The sequence below is a fragment of the Anabrus simplex genome, chromosome 6, assembly GCF_040414725.1.
Source record: "Anabrus simplex isolate iqAnaSimp1 chromosome 6, ASM4041472v1, whole genome shotgun sequence".
In the NCBI taxonomy this organism is placed as follows: Eukaryota; Metazoa; Arthropoda; class Insecta; order Orthoptera; family Tettigoniidae; genus Anabrus; species Anabrus simplex.
In genome coordinates, this window is record NC_090270.1 from 276,277,506 (window position 1) to 276,299,162 (window position 21,657).

The following is a 21,657-nucleotide window of genomic DNA, read 5'->3' on the forward strand; positions in this document are numbered from 1 at the left end:
TGTTTATCTCATCCTGAGACTGATCATCAATGAGATAATGGATGAAGTAAGGCATAATGGTCATTTCATGCAAGATAATGCAATGGCACCTGCTGCTAATTGGTCCATGTCAGTAATAAGGGCCTTTTTTGAGAATTGTATGTTTAGTCAGCCTGCTGGATTCCCTGATTATTTTAAATATCTGTGGTTATGTGGGTAAGTATTCGATAACAACCTTCATACAAGACAAGAACTATAGGAGAATATTCAGCAAGTTATATCGAACATCTGACATGCTGAGATTTGCAGAGTGTTGCAAACCTGTTTAAGAAGTGTTGATGCCAAACATTTTTGAGAGCTGAAGGATGTCACACTGAACATCTTCTTTAATACCAAGAAATTTTTAGTATCTTAGTTTCACCAGAAATAGCTGTCTAAACAATTGTTGTTTGACGCTGAGTAGCGCCCAGATACGGTGCGCATTTTGCCGGTCAGCAGACAAGTGTCAATGTGGCAACTTGCCATGGCATGAGTGGTACTGCACAGCTAATGTTGTATGTAGTAGAGCACATGATTAAACATTTTTTTGAGACTAAAAAATGGGTAGGGGGTGAAATTCTAAGGACAGCATATCAGCACCTCATGAAACATCAGACAGAGGACTACTAGGTGGTGGACTGAGGCAACTGGCACAGGCTACTGGTGGGAAGAGATTTATCAAGGAATGATATGAAATTGTATAACAAGATGGTCCAAAGAGCTGCATGGCCAACTTGTTTGGTATTATTATTGCTATTATTATTTCCTTTCAAGTGCTCAGGAATGTGCCAAGAGTTGTAGGAGAACAAGGAGATTTTTATTGCTTTGGTGGGTAGATTTTGCTAATCACATCAGAATCAGTATTTCAATATTTTACAGTATAATCCTGCACAGGCATTTACTGGCTCATGAAACTTATGTTGTTTGCATCCTGCACTCAGACTACAAGAGAGGGTACTGAAGAGGTCAGTATTCATTCGTTACTCTTTCAAATCGTAAAGCCATTTAATAATCTGTTGCAGGTAATGGCTAGCTCCACTTGGGAAGGTGCCATGGCATAAAGTCAATCAAATCAGCTCCTAGACACCTACTTGTTTGTGTGAGCAACCCCTTTTGCATTTGTAAATTAAATATGCATGATTAGTACTCAAACCTAAGGCTGTTAAGTCATAATTCAGGTCCCATTGGTTGACGGACGTCTACTGGCACAGCTGAAAATAGGTTAACTGACATAAACACAGATTTTATTGAAATAATAGCAATTGTAAAAGAAATGTAATTAAAAGAAAAATCTTGTAATATTTTTACTGCAGTCTAAAGTATATCTAAAGAGTAATCAGTATTTGTCTAATAGGGGAATTAGTGCAAGTTGTGATCACAATTGCAGTTGAGATGTGGTTTGTATGAATATGTTTGAAGTGCTGATTACAAAAATGTGTGCTATCGCCAATTACACTGTAAGCTACGAAGATTCAATATTCCACTCACAATGGACCATACCTAACATGATATCATGGCTTTAGTAACTTTACTCATCATAAACCCATTTTCTCTAGCTAATGTAGTTATTTTCAGTGTCTGCTATGGTCGACAAATGCCACGCCATACCGTAGGTCACCTGACGAAATGTCCGATGCGACATCTAGGGAAACCAGACAGACATGATGCGTAAGAGCAAGGAAACCAGTATAATAGATATTCTGACTGAGTGGCATCAACCTCGGCAGTTAATCCATCCGTTCATGGTGTTACAGATTTCGTAGTGAGTCACGTTACTCTCACTGTTAACGTAATTGTGTGATAATGAATCCTGCAAATATAGTAAGCATGATTGCTAGCCATTACAAACACAAAAGAAGATCCACAGAAATTACAGTAAAGGAGAAAAATGCAGCTGCATTCATAATCAATGTGATAGATGAAACAGTGGTCACCAATGGTAATAATATAAACCCAAAACCAAACCCCACAGCATGTAACACCCTTGAAAGGGCTTCGGCCTGCCCAGGGACCGCTGTTCAGCCCGAAGGCCTGCAGATTACGAGGGGCCGTGTGGTCAGAATGATGCATTCTCTCGGCTGTTATTCTGGGCTTTCAAGACCGGGGCCGCCATCTTACCGTCAGATAGCTCCTCAATTCTAATCACGTAGGCTGAGTGGACCTCGAATCAGCCCTCAGGTCGAGGAAAAAATCCCTGACCTGGCCGGGAATCGAACCCGGGGTCTCCTGGTGAGAGGCAGGCAATCTACCCTTACACCATAGGGCCGGCTAATGGTAATAATATACATCATGAAAATACAATTGACTATACTGAAGAATATAAATATGCAGAAGAAGACTTGTCTGATTGTGAAAATATTATGGACGATTCAGAACTTGACAGTGAAGAAGAGTTGTTAAGAAGTGATGGAAGCCAGTCTTCTGCTTATCTGCCAAGCCCACCAAAGAGGAAGAAGTGGGTGATATATCTTTTGAAAAGACAGAGGAGATAATTGCATTCCAGAATCCTGGGAAAACTAAAAGATTCAGTACAGCACAGAAATTGTATGGTGCAACACATACATTGTCTACATCACATGGTAGAGAAAGGGAAGAAAGGCCAGCGCTCAAAACTTCATGTCCAGTTTCCCAGAGGCTATCCAGCCGAGCCACGGGGAGGCGTGTACCGAAAATTATATGAAGATGTTGAGTTTGGAGAATTTAATTTTCAGTTCTGGAAATAATTACAGCCACAAATAGATACTAAAACATGAAATAATAAAAACATCCGTTTGCAAAAATTTACATTTAAAATGTGTTTTATTATCCCCCCCACTGTAAGAGCCTCTATGGTTCAGACAGTTCTGTGGTTTAAATCCCGGTCACTCCATGTGAGATTTGTGCTGGACATAGCGGAGGCAAGACAGGTTTACTCCAGGTACTCCAGTTTTCCTTGTCATCTTTCATTCCAGCAACACTCTCCAATATAATTTAATTTCAATCTCTCAGTCATTAATCATTGTCTGAGAGGAGTGCAACAGGCTTCAGCAGCTGGCACAGTTCCTATCCTTGCTGCTGGATGGGGGCTTCATTCATTCCATTCCAGACCTGGTCAAATGACTGGAAACAGGCATTGGATTTTCTTTTTTCACCCCAAATTGTTTTATGATCATTATTATTCATATTCAAATCCCCTCCAAGGAAAAGTCATATCTACGCCACTGTACTGCAGAAATTACTTACCATAAGGTTTCTTTGATCCAGGTGGATGGTATATATAGCTCCACCTTCCAGCGTAAGAAAACTTGTAGAAGTATACAGGGGCACTGCTCTTCCTCGAGATCAACTTCACTGAACGATCTTCTGGGAAGTTTATTATTGAGTCCGAATACAACTGCAAAACGTATTACAAATATGAAACGTGTGGGGATGTACTGTTATTATTGTACCACTAAAATTATGAATAGAATAAGTATAAATTTGTTTCAAGGGATGCATAAGAACATTGGATATTTTCCCTTTGCACTCATGCACAACAATGAAGCGGCGAAAGACAGATTTATGTAATAATAGTTTCCACCTCCCCCACTCAAAATAAAACCTTTGAGACATAAAGGCCTAAAGATGTACTTTATTTTTACAAGGGTTGTTCAACTGAAATATAGACAGAGTTTTCAACACTGCAAATAACTGACGGGACAGCCAAAAAGTGGCAGCTCTGCATGGTTTGGTGCTTGTAACCAAACATTACCAGTCTGAGACGTGCATTTGCTAAATAGGGGAACATGTATTTAATCCTTATATCTGAATGAATACAACGTAGTATGATTCAATTCTTATACAAAGAAGATGCTTTGATCTGGAAAACTGTCAGGAAGTGTGCTTGTGTTCCACGGCAATGCACGGCAAAACGTTAACAATGCAACAAAGGACGGTCGGTGCTGTTTCCAGTCTTATAGATCACCCACCTTATAAACAAAATCTCTCCCTGTGTGAGAGTCATATCTGTGGTATACTGAATAAAACCCTGAAGAGTAAGCGTTTCATCACTGATCAAATGGTTCATGATTCTACTGAGGAGTGGTTCAACCAACAACCAGGATTCTTTATTGTGGAGAATACATAGAAATTTGTGGTGAAACAAGCACCTGAATGGTGGGTGATGATATGTAGACACTCTCTTGAATTGTTTTCAATATGCTGTCATTTTAATAAAATGTGTTGTTCAATATATAGAGAGTAATTTTCTAAACACAAGTCTGTTTCAATTGAGATTATCTCAGTTTTTGTTGTACACTTCACAAAATTGAAATTGCAATACTATGAAGATACAGAACTACAAAGCTGCAACTAAATATGCAGAATGGGGTTGGGGAATGGTGAGATGTTCAAATCCTCCGCTTCCTCCGAGCTCATGTTTGGACAAAAGTCAGAGCAAGCTGTGCCCACACATACTTGTATGAAGTATGGGACAGGCTACTTTCCTTTAAAGGTGTGTCCAGTCATTGATGGCAATGTAGTGTGATTTGATAGCATGTGAATGGGCAGTGATACTGTAACTGAAGAATTTTTTTTAACGCTGAAACCTTTTCTGCTTACACAGATATTCGAAAAGGATTGAACCCGTGAATCAAGGAATTAAGGTATTTCTACCATTCAAAGTAGTCCAATAGTGGAGTAAATGTTTTTTAATCAATGTGTTTATACTCATTTATACTCATTTTAGTACATAATGGATATGGTGTAGATAGAAGACAGAAAGTTTGTGAGATTTTATATGCCTGACAACTTACCTGTCCTAGGGCCTGTTCAGAAGCGTTGGTGATCGGCTGATCCTTCAAGTAGAACTTCCGGAGTTCTCGGCTGATCTGATGGGATTTTTCAGTTCCTCGCTCATAACCAAACACGATAGGCCCAACTCTCTCGAAGTCATCAGTCATCTCTTTAGCCAATGAACTGTTGCCAATTATCTCTAAAACAATATACTGATTAAAAAAAAAAAATCAACGAAACACAGAGGTTCAAGTTCAAGAAGATATGCTAAGAGATTGTGATACATACTGGACTTACGGGGAAAAAAATCTCTTTTATCCAGCTCAAACAAGACCACGTCCGATACGGATGTCCAAAGATGCGTATACTCCAAAACATTTGTTAATGACATAACTAACACAATTTACTGCACAGTTTATATATTTCCAGTAGCGGCGATTGGAGGGGGGGGAGCAGTCCAAGACCAACTAGATAGACAGGCCATAAGGCTCCCCCTCCACTTCGGGTGCTACGTCACACAAGTGGCCGGCCACTTCATTTTTCACCAGTGACTTGTAGGCTGATCTGAACCTCGCAGCAGTGAGGCTGTCAATGGTGTTGAATGATTTAAATGTCTGTGAACATTGTGAACTATGGCCACGTCGTGTTGTGTATCTGGTTGTAGAAGCAACTATGGTTCAAAACAGCCTCATTTTTCAGCGTTTAAATTTCCTACTGACTTGGTTTGGAAACAAAAGTGGATCTTAGCCATCCATCAAACAAAATTTGTCCCTTCATCAAGCACAGTTGTGTGCATAAAACACTTTGATGAACATGTTGTAATTACGGAGGATTCTGTTAAGAGACCTGATGGGTCTATTTTAACTGTAAAATGTAACCACTTAAAACTTTCAAATTATGCTATTCCTACTAAGTTTGAAAATGTGCCTGCCTATCTGTCTAAAAATCTTCCAACACCGAGGAAAACTCCTATTCAAAGACAAGAAGATATTGAAAAATGGGAAGAAGAAAGAAAGCTGAGGAAGAAGATGACAGGATCAAGAACTTCAATGATGTTATGGGTAATTTTAGTACTAAGTGCAAATTAGATTTCGACAAAGTTTTTGTTGATTTCGAAAGCCAAAGTCTCTGTATTTTCAAAATTTATATGACTGAGGAAAATATTCCAAAAATTGGTACTTATTTAACATTAAACGAGACTCTTGATTTTAAAGCCATGAAACATTATATTTTTATGAATGATAATCCTGATATACATGCATTAGGTGATGGGGGGGCAGAAAAGATATTAAAATGGTCAAATTTGGAAAGTATCTGTAACTTCCTGTTTAGTCTTGCTTGTGACTCAAAACAGAAACTGTGAACAAAATAATCGAAATTGAAATGAAAGTTGATGACTGTATCATTAGTGATAAATTAGAATTTTGCAAAGAACAGTTAAATTTAGCCTTTGCAAAGAAAGTGTCTTACTCCTGTATACTAATAACATGGTTTGATTCGTTGCTATAAAACTTATCTGTGTCGGTGCGATGTAAAGCAAGTTGTAAAAAAAAAAAAAAAAAAAAAACAAAAAAAAAAAAAAAAAAAAAAAAAAACAGAAGGTTCGCTTTAATATATTTGCATTTCCTGAGGCGTATAAGAAGATAAGACGGTCAACATTCCTTAAAATGCCTCACCCTGTGTATGTACAGCGTTTTACTGCAAAACTAGACACAGGAAATTAGGGTATAGGTGATTCACATTGGAATTACTTGAAAAAGAAACTAAAATTATTAAATGAGCATGAAGGATTTTTGTAACTTCTTGTTGGATGAAGTCTATGTAAAACATGAGCTTAACTATAAAGGAGGAAAGGAAAAGGGAGTTGCTTTTAGTTATAAAAATGGAGAAAATAACACAACATTAGCTACAACTGTACAAACCTTTATGTTATCATCCATTCTTAAAAAAAAAGCAACACGTTGTTGGTTTGTTTCCATGTAAGAATTTAACGTCACATTTCTTAAAAGAACTAACTTTGCAAGTCCTTAAAGTATTAACAGATATAGGTTATAAGGTAGTAGGCATAATTTCTGATAATAACAGTGTTAATAGAGAAATGTTTGAAAAGCTGCGCACAAGCAATTTACAAACCACTTTTAAAAGTCCATTTGGTGAAACACAAAAGATTTTTGTAATGTTTGATACTGTTCATTTATTTAAAAGCTTAAGAAATAACTGGCTTGATCAAGCTGATAACTTACAAATGTTTGTGTTCCCTGACTTTGACAACCCTGAGTCAGACAAAAAGTGTTTTGCTAATGTTGGTCACCTTAAACAGCTGCACAGAGGAGAAGAGAATGATGCAGTTAAACTTGCTCCTGCCCTGAACCAACAAGTGTTGTACTCAACTTCTATAGAGCAACAAAATTTAAACCTTTGTTCTAATCTGTTCGATGAGAAAAATGTCACCGCTTTAAAACACTTCAATAAAATAAAAGTACAGATGATTTTAAAAGCACAGCTGTAGTTTAAGAAATAATTCTTCAGTGGTGGAAGATTGTTAATATTAAGCATGCTTTCAAAGGCGATAAATTTAACAAACCTCATTGTAATGAAATATTTTCAATTCATGACAACAATGTTTTATTTCTGTGCAAGTTTTCAAGTTTTTAACATGGTTAATTAGGTGGGATAATCTGTCTGTTCAAGTGAAGATCACACCAAAAACAGAGAGTCATAATGGAAAACTTATTAATGAAACTCAAACTATCTTGAAGTTAATAAATTTCTTGAAAACAAGTTTAAGATTCAAGTATGTTTTGTTAGGGAAAATTCACACTCACAAATTAGAAGCAAGATTTGGGCAGTACAGGGAAATGAGTGGTGCCTGCTACCATATATCATTGAAGCAAATCCTTGAGTCAGAACGAAAACTGAAAGCATTAATGGTAATAAATGCATACTGTGCTAAACACGCAGCCGTCCCTATTAGTAATATTTCATTAAGTAAGTATGTGGATTGCAAGAGCTCAGATTGTAAAAGCTTCAAACTTACAGACATTTCACATTTTGAAAATATGGTAGTTGAGCTAAATTATGTTATTGTTTCTGAAAACATTTTGTTAGATCTAGTTTATATTGGTGGATATATTTGTAAAGTAATTGTGAAAAATTGTACATGTATAAGCTATAAAGATGTTTTATTGTTAAATAATGATAATGCAATGTCAGATGTGTTAAAGCTAGAAGACAATTATTATTTCAATATAATCGACAGGGGAGCTTTGAAATATCCATCAGATTTTATTGTTAACATTTTAATTAGGTAATTTAAATTATTTAGTGTACTTATAAGTGATAAATTTTAATCAAGGTTTTTACATGGGGATTCTCAGAGAAACATTTTGATTTTGCTTGTCGATAATGCTCTGGAAAATGAAAATGTCATGTTTGAAACAAGCAGTGATTGTAGAAGTAGTCTTAAAGATTTCATTGACAAATGTATATACATCTTTAGTAATAAATTATTGAACAACTATAGAAAAGTTATCACAGACAAACTCATAGCTAAGAAGAAGAAATCCTCAAGTAAGGAAGGATACCCATAAATCGGCAAAGAAAAGAAACATACATAAACTGAAACCTTAAGAATTGTTAGATAAGTTTTAAGCTGAAGCCTAATTTCTAAGAAAGGTTTCAGACTATTGTTGTGAATTGCTATCAGGTATTTCCCTAGTGACATTAAAACTATTTTTATATGTATTATGGGTTTTAATCTTTTACATGAAACTGTGTTCTGTTACAAATGACAGATGTCAGCTTAATTTTACACAAAGGAATGTACATAAACTGCCCTGCCAGTTTCCCCTCGGCATATAACTTGTGTAGTATACAAGCCTAAATAAAACCACAATTGAAGGCATGTTCAATTATATCATTAAAGTTCAATAAATGAACAATATCATGGTGACATGCTGAATATGGGCCACTTTTGTGACGTCACGGTCTGAGCCTTGTGGCTTGTCTATCTAGTGCGGCCTTGAGCAGTCTCCCCCCCACCCTCCCCCACTTTGTGGAGAAAACATGACATTTTTATTCCTTTTTAGCCAGCTGAAATTAGGAATTATTAAAAAAAAAATTTGTACAAGCCCTCTTATCTCATTGGCTAATTCTTTCCTTTATTTTCTTTAATTATTAACAAAATTATTTCCAGAAATACGCACAAAATGTCATTCATCGTGGCTGACCATTTTGCATAGTGCCACAGCAAGTAGTGGAGACTTTGCATGTGCTGTGAGGAAGGGTAACAGGGGTATATTTTTTGCCAAGGTCATGGACGCTGAGGTCTGATTCACTCGCTTGCTGTGCGCATTCATCAGTCTGGCAGTCTCTTTAGTGTCTGTTAGTTTCTTAGTGTGTAGTCAAATGCTAAATTATTTTAAATTGTATAAACACACTGTACCTTGTTTAATTGTAATACATGTGTAATATTGTTCCTTTTGTGAAAGTTTTATTGTATAGTATTGAATCAAAATCTCAAAAAACTATTATTACAGCACTTAAGTTGGTAAACCATCAACCTTTACCTCTCTATCAAAATTTGCTCAGAGAGCATCAAAAGGTTTGCATTTTGTAGGTTTTCCCCCTTCAGTTTTATGTATACCCTACCCCTACCCCCAGCCGTTATATCCCACAAATCCAGGTACTTTTTGTTGTCTCTACATTTTTGGCCCCCCTCTTCCCCTCTCCCCCCTCCCACAGTATATTTCTACAATGCTATTAACAGTACTAAGCAAGATATGTGTCCAAATTTAACAATAAATGCAAATACCTTACTGTACATATTTAACTTCAGTTAGAGTTTTGTCCTTAATTTATGTTGATAAGGAGTTTCTTTTGTTTCAGCTATTAAAGAATTTGCATTTTGTCAATAGAATCACCTTACATTTAAAATTTAATTCTACTTAGATTTAAGACTATTATTTTGAGAGTGAGTTTCATTAGAAATATTATCTGCATTATCAGTCTGGATAAAGCAAACATCTGGAGTAACGGGATCCGGATAAACGGTATTCTACTGTATAACAAAGTTGCAGCAGTTGAATAAAATGTCTACAAACTCATTTCAACATGGATTCATGAGCCAAGTACAACTTCGTGTACATTTACGTGCATGAACCCCTTTCCCTTGCATGTACTTGAGGGTGTGGAAAAGCAACTTCACGGACCCCATTTGAGTTTGGTATTTCTCCCACTTACTTTTGCCAGGTGATGACTCTCATCTTTCCTATTCGACCTCCCTTGATTAACTCTTATTCTCCTCCAACCTTGATGGCATTAAGTCTCTGAGGCCTAGAGAACTTTTCACTTTCATCAAAAATCATATCAAGGTTGTGGCTGTGACTGCAGTCCATGGTAAAACTAACTCGGCAAATGTTTAAACACTCACCTACCATATAGTGATAATAATTGTATAAAGAGTACTAAAAACTTAATGCATGAACCTTATTCCACACAAATCCCAAGCCAGCCATAGAAACCCGCTAGTTACTTTACGTCGCACCGACTCAGATAGGTCTTATGGCGACGAAGGGACAGGGAAGGGCTAGGAGTGGGAAGGAAGCGGCCATGGCCTTAATTAAGGTACAGCCCCAGCATTTGCCTGGTGTGAAAATGGGAAACCACTGAAAACCATTTTCAGGGCTGCTGACAGTGGGGTTCGAACCTACTATCTCCCGAATACTGGATACTGGCCGCACTTAAGCGACTGCAGCTATCGAGCTCGGTAGCCATAGAAACAATAATTGCAGCCAAATAGCCATAGAAAGGGTGTAACATCTGATAATTGTTTAATTTGTGGAGACATGCACAAAGGTGCTTAAAATTAAGGTACGCTACTGTTGTTTACTCTATTCATTCAAAGAAATTGTGTGATTTTTGTGCACTTGTCAAGATTTTATCCTTACAGTCCTATGCAAATTAATCGGAACACGGCTATAAAGTACAAATTTTTCATTTTTTCATTTATTTACATGATACATACCTTGAATACTGAGCCTCCATGGCTCAGGTGTCAGCACGCCAGCCTCTCAGCACTGGATTCCATGGTTCAAATCTCGGTCACTCCATGTGAGATTTGTGCTAGACAAAGCGGAGGTGGGACAGGTTTTTCTCTGGGTACTCTGGTTTTTCCTGTCATATTTTATTCCAGCAACAATCTCCAATATAATTTCGTTTCATCTATCATCCATTAATCAATGCCCCAGAGGAGTGCGACAGGCTTTGGCAGCCAGCACAATTCCCATCCTCGCCGCTAGAAGGGGGCTTCATTCATTCCATTCCTGACCCGGTCAAATGACTGGAAACAGGCTGTGGATTTTCAGTTTTTCATACCTTGAATACTTTGTAATAGCTACTATGTCCTCCTTTATGTTTTATAAGTTCTTTCGCATGATTTGTTATTGATTCCATGAGCTTTGAGTACATATTTTTCAGTTCATCATCATGAAACCACACTTTAGAGACTCTATCTTGTGTACTTTGGTGGAACAGTCAACTTTTGCGAGTCTCCTTTTGCAAATAGTCCACAAGTTTTCTATGGGATTTATGTCAGGATAGTTCCCTGGCCACTCTAAAACACAAATATTGTTCTCACTGAATTTTTTTTCACTTTTGTTGAGGTATGGCAGAGAGCCAGATCTTGCTGAAAAATTCCATCACCATCTGGAAACCTCTTCTGCAGCTCAGTAACAACTCTTCTGTGCAATATTAGGATGTGCTGGTCAGATTTCATCATCCTTTCAACTTGTACTAAGGGTTCTAATCCTTCATGTGTGAAACACCCACAAAACATCTTTTGCACGGGGTGTTTTATGGTCTGTTGCAAATGATGTGAAGTTGTTGCCTCATTATTCACTTGGTGCATGTATTGAATCCCCTGTCCTTGCACTTGAAAATAACTCTCATCAGAGAAAAGAACTGTCTTCCAGTGTTCTATTGTCTAGTCCTGATGACTACATGCCCACAAAAGACGTTTCTTGTACATTTCTCCTGTTAGAAGATGTTTCTTTACAGGTGTGCTGGTTTTCCTTCCAGCTAACAGAAGTCTATGGCGAACATTAGAAATGTGCATATTCACTCCCCTTTCCCCCAATTCATGTTCCCAGTCCTCAGCAGTTAGCCTAGGGTTTAATTTACTCCCGAAAGGAAAACCATCATCAGTTGTGTAGTTTTCTTTCTCTTGCCATAGTTCCCCATTTTCTGTGGTGAAATTGATCCAGTTTGTTTGTACTGCTGAATAATTCTATAGCTTATATAGTTCCTACATCAGCACCAAATTTAGCGGCTAACTCTCTTTGTGTCATAGAAGTATTTTGAGATAATTTATAATCACACTATGCTTCCTGGGAGTCATATCCATGTGATGGCACTTCATAATTACTGGTTGGGACCCAGCCAACTTTTATCTGTCAAGGTATCGGATGCATAGAATTCTTCAAAAGTCTTGTTTCTTTTTTCCTCCCTCTGTCGAATATGTTCTGTCATCTGTGGTGTAGATGGTAGTAGCACTTCATTTATAATGTCCTTAATATAGAAGGTATCTTTTGCTAGCTCATAGGCTAATCATAATGGTGCTGATTTTGATATGCCCAAGGTTAGTTTTACATATCCTGTTTTGACTGAATCTATTGGTGACATTCTGACATTTTAAGGAGTTCCCATATTAGTTCAAAGCCATTTGTAACTATTGGACTTATTTTTGCCCTGGATAGTTCCATTGCTGTTGTTAGAAAAAGTTTTCTTAGATCCATTGTACTATATATTTCTCGTATAGCACCAGCAGTTCTCTCTCGAACATGGACTTTGAAGGATAATGTAGTCATCTGTAAGGTGCTCTCTAGATACTGAAAATAATTGACTCTTTGTAGTTCCTCTTCATGTAGGATTGTCTGTCTTCTGCTGCCATTCTTCCTTCCTTTCTGTAGATCATCATGACAATTTTGTTTCTGTTGATTTTGAAGTTGTTTTCTTTTATCCAATTCTCTAGCCATTTGTCTGCTGTTTGTAGATCTTCCTCTCTTAGTCTAATATTAACACTATGTCCTATCCTTCTGTTATGTTTATTGTATCAGTTGTTGTTATCTTAAATAGTGCTAGCCTCATTGGACCACCCTCCAGTACTCCATTTGTTTGTGCTATCGGGCTTGACGTGCATATTCCATCGTTCGTTACTATTGTGCTTTTTGTTAGGATTTTCCTGATGATTTTTTTATTTCACTTTCATTTCCTTGTCCGGTTAGTTTCCTTTACCTTTTCAGTAGCTTCTCTTTTTTATTTTCCAAATCAAAATTTTTTCAAACTCTACAAAGACAGCCATGTATTTCCCTTTTGTTATCTTCAAAGCATTTTCAGTTTGTTCTAGTAGGTATTTTTTTTGCATGCAGTGTCCCTTTTCCTTTCCTGAAATCAAATTGTTCCTTGGGGATGTATTGATCTGTTTCTTCTATCAATCTTTGATTCACTATGGTAGAGAATGTCTTGTATATGTTGCCCTCCAGTGCTATTCCCCTCTACGAATTGGGGTTTTCATATTTTCTTTGCCTTTGTACAATATTTTCAGTGTCAATGTTTTCCAGCTTTCTGGTATCTACCCCTTTTCAAGGCATTTATTGAACAGTTTCAACCAAAATCTGACTAGCATTTCTGCTGTTTTCTTTATATTTTCATTGAATATGTCATCTGATCCCATTGGTTTCTTGTTCTTTTCATGTTTAATAGCTTCAATTACTTCTTAATTCATTATTTGCTTGGACGGGAATAACTTTTTCTGTCTTATTGGGCATGCTTCCTCTGTTTGATTTTTGTTGAGAAGGCTCATGAAATGCTGTTCCCAATTTATTGATTTGTATCCCAGCAGCTGAAACTCTCATCATCTGCCTCCGTGTTGCGAACAGGTTTTGCTTCTTCCACTTGTTTGTTTGCATGTTCTTCTATGTAGTTGGTTTCTTCCTTAATTATTCTTTTTTATAACACTTACCAGTGATCAAAATATTTCAAATATCAAAGAAACATACAAATCACAAATGGAATAAATTGAACATCCACATCATCATCATCATCCTTTATCTATTTCTAGATACCCGGGTGCAGTAGAAGAGCACTCTCCATCTTTGTCTATCCGGGTAAATTTCTTCCTTCTCAACTTGGTGCCATACCACTCCTGCTTTACTTGACTGATCCACTGGTTCCTTGGTCTGCCTCTAGGTCTTTTGCCTTCCAATTCCTTTTCTAGTACATCCTTTTTACACGGCGATATAATTTGTGTCTTGATGTTCTTACATTGTCACTTAGAGGGGGCTTTACTTGTGTATTATGACGTATCTCTTCATTCTGGGTCTTATCTCTTCTTATTTTCTGTAGAATCGACCTCAGGAACTTCATTTCTGCAGCTTGAGGTCTGCTACTATCTCTACTGTTGACTTTATAGGTTTTAAGGGCATATGAAGTTATTAGCATGAACAAGAAAATTAAACTCAGCTTTTCTTAAACAAGTAATTTTTTCACTGAAAGCAGCAAAAGCCCTATTAGACAATGAGGAGATAGAAGAATGACTGGAAAGAATAGTGGAATATATAAAACGAGCCCAAATAGAATGAATGAAAAGGATTGCGAAGCTCTGGTTCAATGAGGCTATTATCAACTGAGAAAGGAGGCTTTAGACCAACTACAAACAGCAAAAGAGAATCATACAGAGAAGGCATTGCTATTATACTCAGAAAAAAAAAAAAGCCATAGAAATACTAACATCATGTCATCTTGGCTGGAAGGCCTTTAATTTGATGCTAGCACCCTAACGACTTATGTGTCTCTTTTGAAGTTCCAGTATCTTAAGATGGCCGCTCCACTCTAGTCAGTATTATAGCCAGTGTTCCTACAAACATGACTGAGAAATCTTTGTGATGGTGTTGGTGATTGCTGCATTCAAGGGTAAAATAGTGAGGTTGCTAGCACATCTTAACACTAAATACAGTGGAGGGCGAAATAGGTCCGAACTATCTGTATCAAGGTTTTATTGACAGAAAATAAAAAGCTACAAAAGCTAATGTATCTGAAAGGGGACACTCAGCCATAAATACTTAATACAATAAAGTTCTGAATTCCTTTGACAAATGTCTGTGTAGAGCAGGATTCCAACAGTGGGTCTATTTTCAGATCTCAGAAACCTTCTTGGTACCTTACCAATTAATCTACAATGGAGACACACTCCTTGCTCGCAGAAAGCGTGCTGCTTATGCATGCGCTTGCAGTTTGACATTCAGTTTCCATATTTTACTTCTGGTTCATGTTTAACAGTGTTTAGTTAGGTTCTATCACAACAGGTCTCATTGCACAACCTACTGACTTGTTCACATTAGCGGTACTTTTATTATAACAACACACAATAAACAGTATGTTTGTAGAATGGTCCTTTCATCCTGGGGTGAATAATACATATGATTGTTTTACCCATGCAAGGTTGGCTCGTTTTACATTGCTGATATGTAGGTAGCACGCAGAGTAATATCGACCTTAAAGACTGGTGTTGTTAGATGAGTTACATATCTTCATGAATTTTAAAAGAGTGGTGGAACATTTTTTGTATCTTTCTAGCATCAGATGCTTGTTCATCTGCAACATATTGTATGTTAAATTGTGCAAGATACTTTATACAGTTTTTACCACTAGTTGCTATCAATTTTGTAAGTGAATCCTCAGAATTGCAAGTACTGTGCTCTTATATTTGATGAGTTTCTGAATATGTTAAAATATTAAGTGCTGCACTATGAAATAGTTCTTTGTGCAACAGTTACCTATATTATTTTGTATTTTGCCCATAGGTCCATTTCATATTTCCTTGTAGCTTTAATGACAGTTACTGGTTTTAGAACAACTAATGTATTTTCCCTTTCACACAACGTAGCAGCTTCTTATTCTTGGTACATGGCTAGATATTTATATCAAATTTCAACCTGATAATAATAAAACTGTTGTAACTCAAATAATATTTTAAATGAAGAGGAGCATAAACATTGTTTCAGCAAGGATGCAGATGAACATTTTCATACGTTATGCCTCTTTTAAAAGTCGCTAGACCCACTGATGGGTCCTTTCATTGCCCATTCCAGTTGGTTAGTTACAATAAACATCCATGCCAATCTAACACTAATGAGCTAGTCATCCATTCTTTTTTCCAGATTCTCTCTGGGTAGGTTAGTGTACCTTACTCAATCTTTCCATCATTCCTTTTCTAGTACTTTATTGTTATAGACTCCTCTATTTGAAATACAGTCCACAACAGAACTCCTCCATCTCATTCTAGGCCATCCCCTAGGCCTCTTTACAGTCTCTGTACCCATGAATGTTCTCTTTGGTATTTTCTCTCTCCTGGCATTCTCATCATATGTCCAAGTTAATTTAGCTTTGCTATATGTCTCTTCTTGAAGTTTACACACTCCCACACTTCTCCTTATTTCCTCATTTCGTATTCTATATTGTCCTCTCTTTCCTTGTATGCTCCTCAAGAACCTCATTTCAGCTGCTTGTATCTTACTTTGGTTCCACTTAGTCATTGTCCAGGCTGCTGAAGCATAGGTCAGTATAGGTTTATAATAAGATGACTATAAAACCTTCTTGCACTTCATTGGCACATCTTTGTTCCATACAATATCTCTCACATACTGGTAGAAACTTGCAGACTGCTGTATTCTTAAATCAATTTCTCCATCCAAATTTCCATCTTGTGACATCATGCTCCCCAAATTTTTCACTACTTCAAGAGGTTCATTTCCTATTTTTATCACTCCCCTGGATTTTATGTTATCTCTCATCATGATCAAAGTCTTGATTTTTGCAGTACTAATCTTAATTCCAAAATTTCTTATCTCCCCATTCCATAAATCGACTTGTGTCTGTACTTCCTCTTCATTATCTCCCCAAACTACATTGTCAACAGCAAAGAGCATAGACTTTACTTGCTCGCCCATCATCTTCTCTTTGATATTATGTAGAATTCTATCCATGATGATAATGAAGAGTAAGGGAGACAATACACTTCCCTGTCTTAAGCCTGTCTCAACTCTGAACCATTCAGTTTGACCCACTTTGGTTCTAACACAGCTTTTGCAATTTTGATACAATTCTATTACCATCTGCATTGTTTCATTCCCAAACTGTGCCTCTCTTAATGTTTTCCATACCAAATTCCTTGGGACACTGTTATATGCCTTTTCAATATCTAGAAACGTTACTACCATGTCCTTTCCATATTCCCAATACCTCTTCATCATTTGATGCAATGTGAATGTTGGTCAAATGTGGACCTGCCTCTTCTGAATCCATACTGGTGTTCTGTCAATTTTCCCTCTACTCTGTGTCTTATTCGTTTATCCAAGTGAAGCGTTATTTTATTAAATACGCTTGTTATGTCATATACTTTGAACAATCTACTGTCTATGCGACATATATTTATATGGTGTCTCTCATCAGAACTTGTAATTTTGATGAATTATTTAATTCCTCTACGGACATCGTGTTCACGGCCTAGTTACTGTACGGAGCTGTGATTATACCACGATCATATGAAAACTGGAATTCAACACCATTTGGAGTATGGGATGACTAAAACCTTGTACCTGGTCGACTTGGGTTAATTAATGCATGAACGCTCTGAACTGTTTGAATATTGGTCATCTATTCAGTCTAAACGTGGTAATTGTGACTTTTCATCACATAGTTTTCTGTTTGGGTAGTGCTTCTACGAGGTATCATTACATGGTGGACAGATACATGGACTTCTATGCCATCTATGAGTGTGCCTAGCAACTTCTCTGTGTGTTTCGGCGGTCTCCGCCAGAGTGTGTAGCGGTATTGAGACTGTGTCGCGCCAAGTGGCGGAGTGTGAAATGTATCTTTTTGCTGTTGAACTTGCTCGTGACTGGAAGCTAATCGCCATGGCTAACGGCTACACTGCTACTCAAATTATTATTATGACTGAACTGATTGGAATCGGTTAATAAAGGAGGGTATACCTTGCCTAGTGAGGAAGACTAATATTGTGTACAGTATTTTAAGAATATTTGTGTTTATTATGTAAGTTTTTTAAATATTTTTATTTGTGGGTGCAGTAGTAATTAGGTATAACACGAGTAGGTTACCTGAGCATAACTGATCACCACAAAGGTACGCCTTTAGGTTTTATTACTGTGTATATAACTTTCTGGGTGTGATTTACTGTATTCTATAAGTGGTTTTTATTGTAAGTGAAATTAGGCCACTGTTGGGTGATGGCATTCATACTTGAAGTGTGTGAAGTGTAAAGGCGTAGTACTCTAGGTAACCGTCAAAATTCGTCCTTGCTTTTTCCAAATTTTGTGTTTCACTTTGGTTTATTCCTACTTCTGGTGTTTCTGCATGTGTTTCCCTGAGTTTTTGGTAAGTGTGCTGTTTCTATTTGTATATTTCATATTCATATTGCGTTGTTCATTGTGGTGCACATTTTCGTCTCTTCTCTGATGTTGTGATTCTCATATTATTGTTTTGTGCTTTGTTTCATGTGTTTTGGCCTCGTGTTATTCGTGTTCCGACCTAATTACTACGTTTGCACTGAACACCACCCCTTTCTTAAAACTATATTATTATTATTATTATTGTCCGCCTCTGTGGTGTAGTGGTTAGCGTGATTAGCTGCCACCCCCGGAGGCCCGGGTTCGATTCCCGGCTCTGCCACGAAATTTGAAAAGTGGTATGAGGGCTGGAACGGGGTCCACTCAGCTTCGGGAGGTCAACTGAGTAGAGGTGGGTTCGATTCCCACCTCAGCCATCCTGGAAGTGGTTTTCCGTGGTTTCCCACTTCTCCTCCAGGCGAATGCCGGGATGGTACCCATCATAAGGCCACGGCCGCTTCCTTCCCTCTTCCTTGCCTATCCCTTCCAATCTCCCCATCCCTCCACAAGGCCCCTGTTCAGCATAGCAGGTGAGGCCGCCTGGGCGAGGTACTGGTCATTCTCCCCAGTTGTATCCCCGACCAAGAGTCTGAAGCTCCAGGACACTGCCCTTGAGGCGGTAGAGGTGGGACCCCTCGCTGTGTCCGAGGGAAAAGCCGTCCCTGGAGGGTAAACAGATGATGATGATGATGATGATGATGATGATGATGATGATGATGATGATTATTATTATTAGTTGAATATTTCGTAGATTCATTTTTGTTTAATATGTATAGTTAGGGAATAGGATTGTATATTTCTTGCATTTCGGCAGGTGGTTTTATTTGATTATTGCTTTATGAAATGGGGATACCCACATTTATTTCAAAGATTTAATTCCTTAACAATGTAAAGTTTGGGGTTTTAATTGAGGGTTTTGGGCGTCCCTAGTGTGGAGCGATCGTAGTTTTGGCCTTATCTACTCTTCTGATTGTTGTTGCTTATCTTATCTTATCGTCGTGTGGCAGTTATGCAACTGACATTGTGCATTATTGTCTCGTGGGGTTTTGTGTATGCTGGTGTGTGCCGCTGTGAATATAATGACGAATTGTTTGTGGTATTGAGGCGAGATCGTGTGCTTTCGTTCTTGTGGCTGCGTGTCCTGCCTCATTACATTATTCATTACGGGTCGTGTTTTTGTTAATTACCTCGTCTGCTATGTGGGGTGATTTAATGCATTATTTATTTGTATTGATTTTATTTTAATTTCTTTGTGGCATGTGTTTTCATATTGGTCGGTTGTTGTGTGGAGTTCCATTTATTTGATGCATTGTTTGATCTACGTTATGTGGGTTTTTCGGGAAATGATCCTTCCACTAGGGTATGTCGGAAGCCCTCTATTAAATAATTTGATGTTGATTTTATTAAAATTTCAAGTTTGGTTATGAACACTTTGTAGTAACTTGTTAAGTTTAAGCTGTCTGGTGCACCAGGATTTTCCTTTTAAAATGAGGAAACGATTTTATTTTAAAGAATATTAATTTTATTTATATCTAGATTATTTATTTTACCCAATTTTCATGGGTGCCATTTTGATTTTCATTCCTTATTATTCATTTTATTTATCGGGGTCAAAAGAGTTTCTCTTATTTGATAATATGTAAAAAATGAATTTTCTTTCAAGTATATATTTATTTTAAAATTTTAAAGTTGGTGTTATTTGAGTGTTGTTCGTTGCAATTCCTAGTGATCCCCTTCTCTACCTTATTTTATGGGTTAGGTCCTGCACTCTTCCATGTTGCCTTGCTTACTCATTTTTCTTTTGAGGTGTTATTTATTGTTTTGCTCCTTTGTTTTAAATTTTGTCTTGGTGCGCACTTCCCTACGACGTTCTCTTTAGAACGTTATTCACCCATCATTATTAGGGGGTGTTGCACAAGATTCTTGCAAGGATTTAGCTGTATGAGGTATCAGTGTCACTCCTCTGTAATTTTCACATTGCTTCCTGTCTCCTTTCTTGAAAATTGGTATAATGATCCCTTTTTTTTTTTTTTTGCTATGGGCTTTACGTCGCACCGACACAGATAGGTCTTACGGCGACGATGGGATAGGAAAGGCCTAGGAGTTGGAAGGAAGCGGCCGTGGCCTTAATTAAGGTACAGCCCCAGCATTTGCCTGGTGTGAAAATGGGAAACCACGGAAAACCATCTTCAGGGCTGCCGATAGTGGGATTCGAACCTACTATCTCCCGGATGCAAGCTCACAGCCGCACGCCTCTACGCGCACGGCCAACTCGCCCGGTAATGATCCCTTTTGTCCACTCTTTTGGAGCAGTTTTTTTCTCTCCATATTGCTCTGAAGTGTTTATTGCTCCTGCTGCTATTATCATTTCTATGGTGACCTCATCAATTTCCAGCTGCCTTGCCTCATTTCATTCATGTAGTGGTCCACTCAATCTTTGCCATGGACACCTTGATTTCCTTATCTTCCATCTGCACTAAGTCTGGTTCTTCAATTTCTCCTTGTACCGAGGTATTTTGCACGTTGTAAAGCTGTTAAAAGTATTTTCCCCACCTCTGCAGTATATTCTGCTTCTGTGTCATCACTTCTTCCCGTTTATTTTTAATGAAGTTAGCACCTTCACCTGGGTTTTTCTTCTTTTTTACCCACTGGAATAAGATTTTTTTCTTCCCGTTGTATCTTTTTGCAAAGATTCAGTGAATTTTTGCCAGCATTTCTTTTTCTCTTCATGAACCACCTTGGAGCACTCCTTCTTGCAGTACCTGTATTTTGTTTTGCATTCTGTTGTTCTGTTTCTCAGCCTTCTTTTCCAAGCCTTTTTTCTTCTGTTTAACTATATCTTTTACCCTGTCATTCCACCAGGGCATTTCTTGATCTTTCTTCCTTCCTGATACTCTTCCACAAGTCTTTACTGCAGACTCCACCATGACTGTTTTAAAGTGCGCCCATTCTTCTTTGACCCTTCCAATATCTTCTTTAGGTATACTTGTTTTAATGTGTGTCTTAACTCTTCATTTATTTCCTTCTCCTGCAATTTCCACACCATTTGCATTCTCTGCCTAATCTCAGTCATCTTTTGTATCTTTCCCACGTTTAACTTAGCTATCACAACTCTGTGATCTCCTGCAAAAGATTCACTTGGGAGGGCTGTTACATCTACCAACATTTTCCTGTTAACTTTCTCGACCAAAATGTAATCTATCAGAGTTTTGATTTTGTTATCCCAATTATATCTTGTTATCTTCTGACTGTTTTTCTTTCGAAACCATGTGTTACCAATAATCAGTTTATTTCTTCTACAAAAGTCTACCAAAATATCTCCAGCCTTGTTTCTCTTTCCATATCCAAATGGGCCAATAATCTCTTCATCTCCTTTTCTTTCTTTCCTGACCTACTCGGGTAATCATGTCTCCTATGATCACAA

General features: G+C 37.6%; 1 protein-coding gene across 1 annotated transcript in view; it reads right to left on the reverse strand.

The window, feature by feature from the left end:
• LOC136875978 (juvenile hormone esterase) overlaps nucleotides 1–21,657 on the reverse strand; it is a 113,647-nt gene that overhangs the window by 17,549 nt on the left and 74,441 nt on the right. Inside the window, exons 7-8 of the mRNA XM_067149593.2 lie at nucleotides 4,791–4,969; nucleotides 3,241–3,391 (exon numbers count right to left, since the gene is read on the reverse strand). Of these exons, the coding sequence (XP_067005694.2) occupies nucleotides 3,241–3,391; nucleotides 4,791–4,969 (330 nt within the window). The remainder of the gene's footprint in view (nucleotides 1–3,240; nucleotides 3,392–4,790; nucleotides 4,970–21,657) is intronic.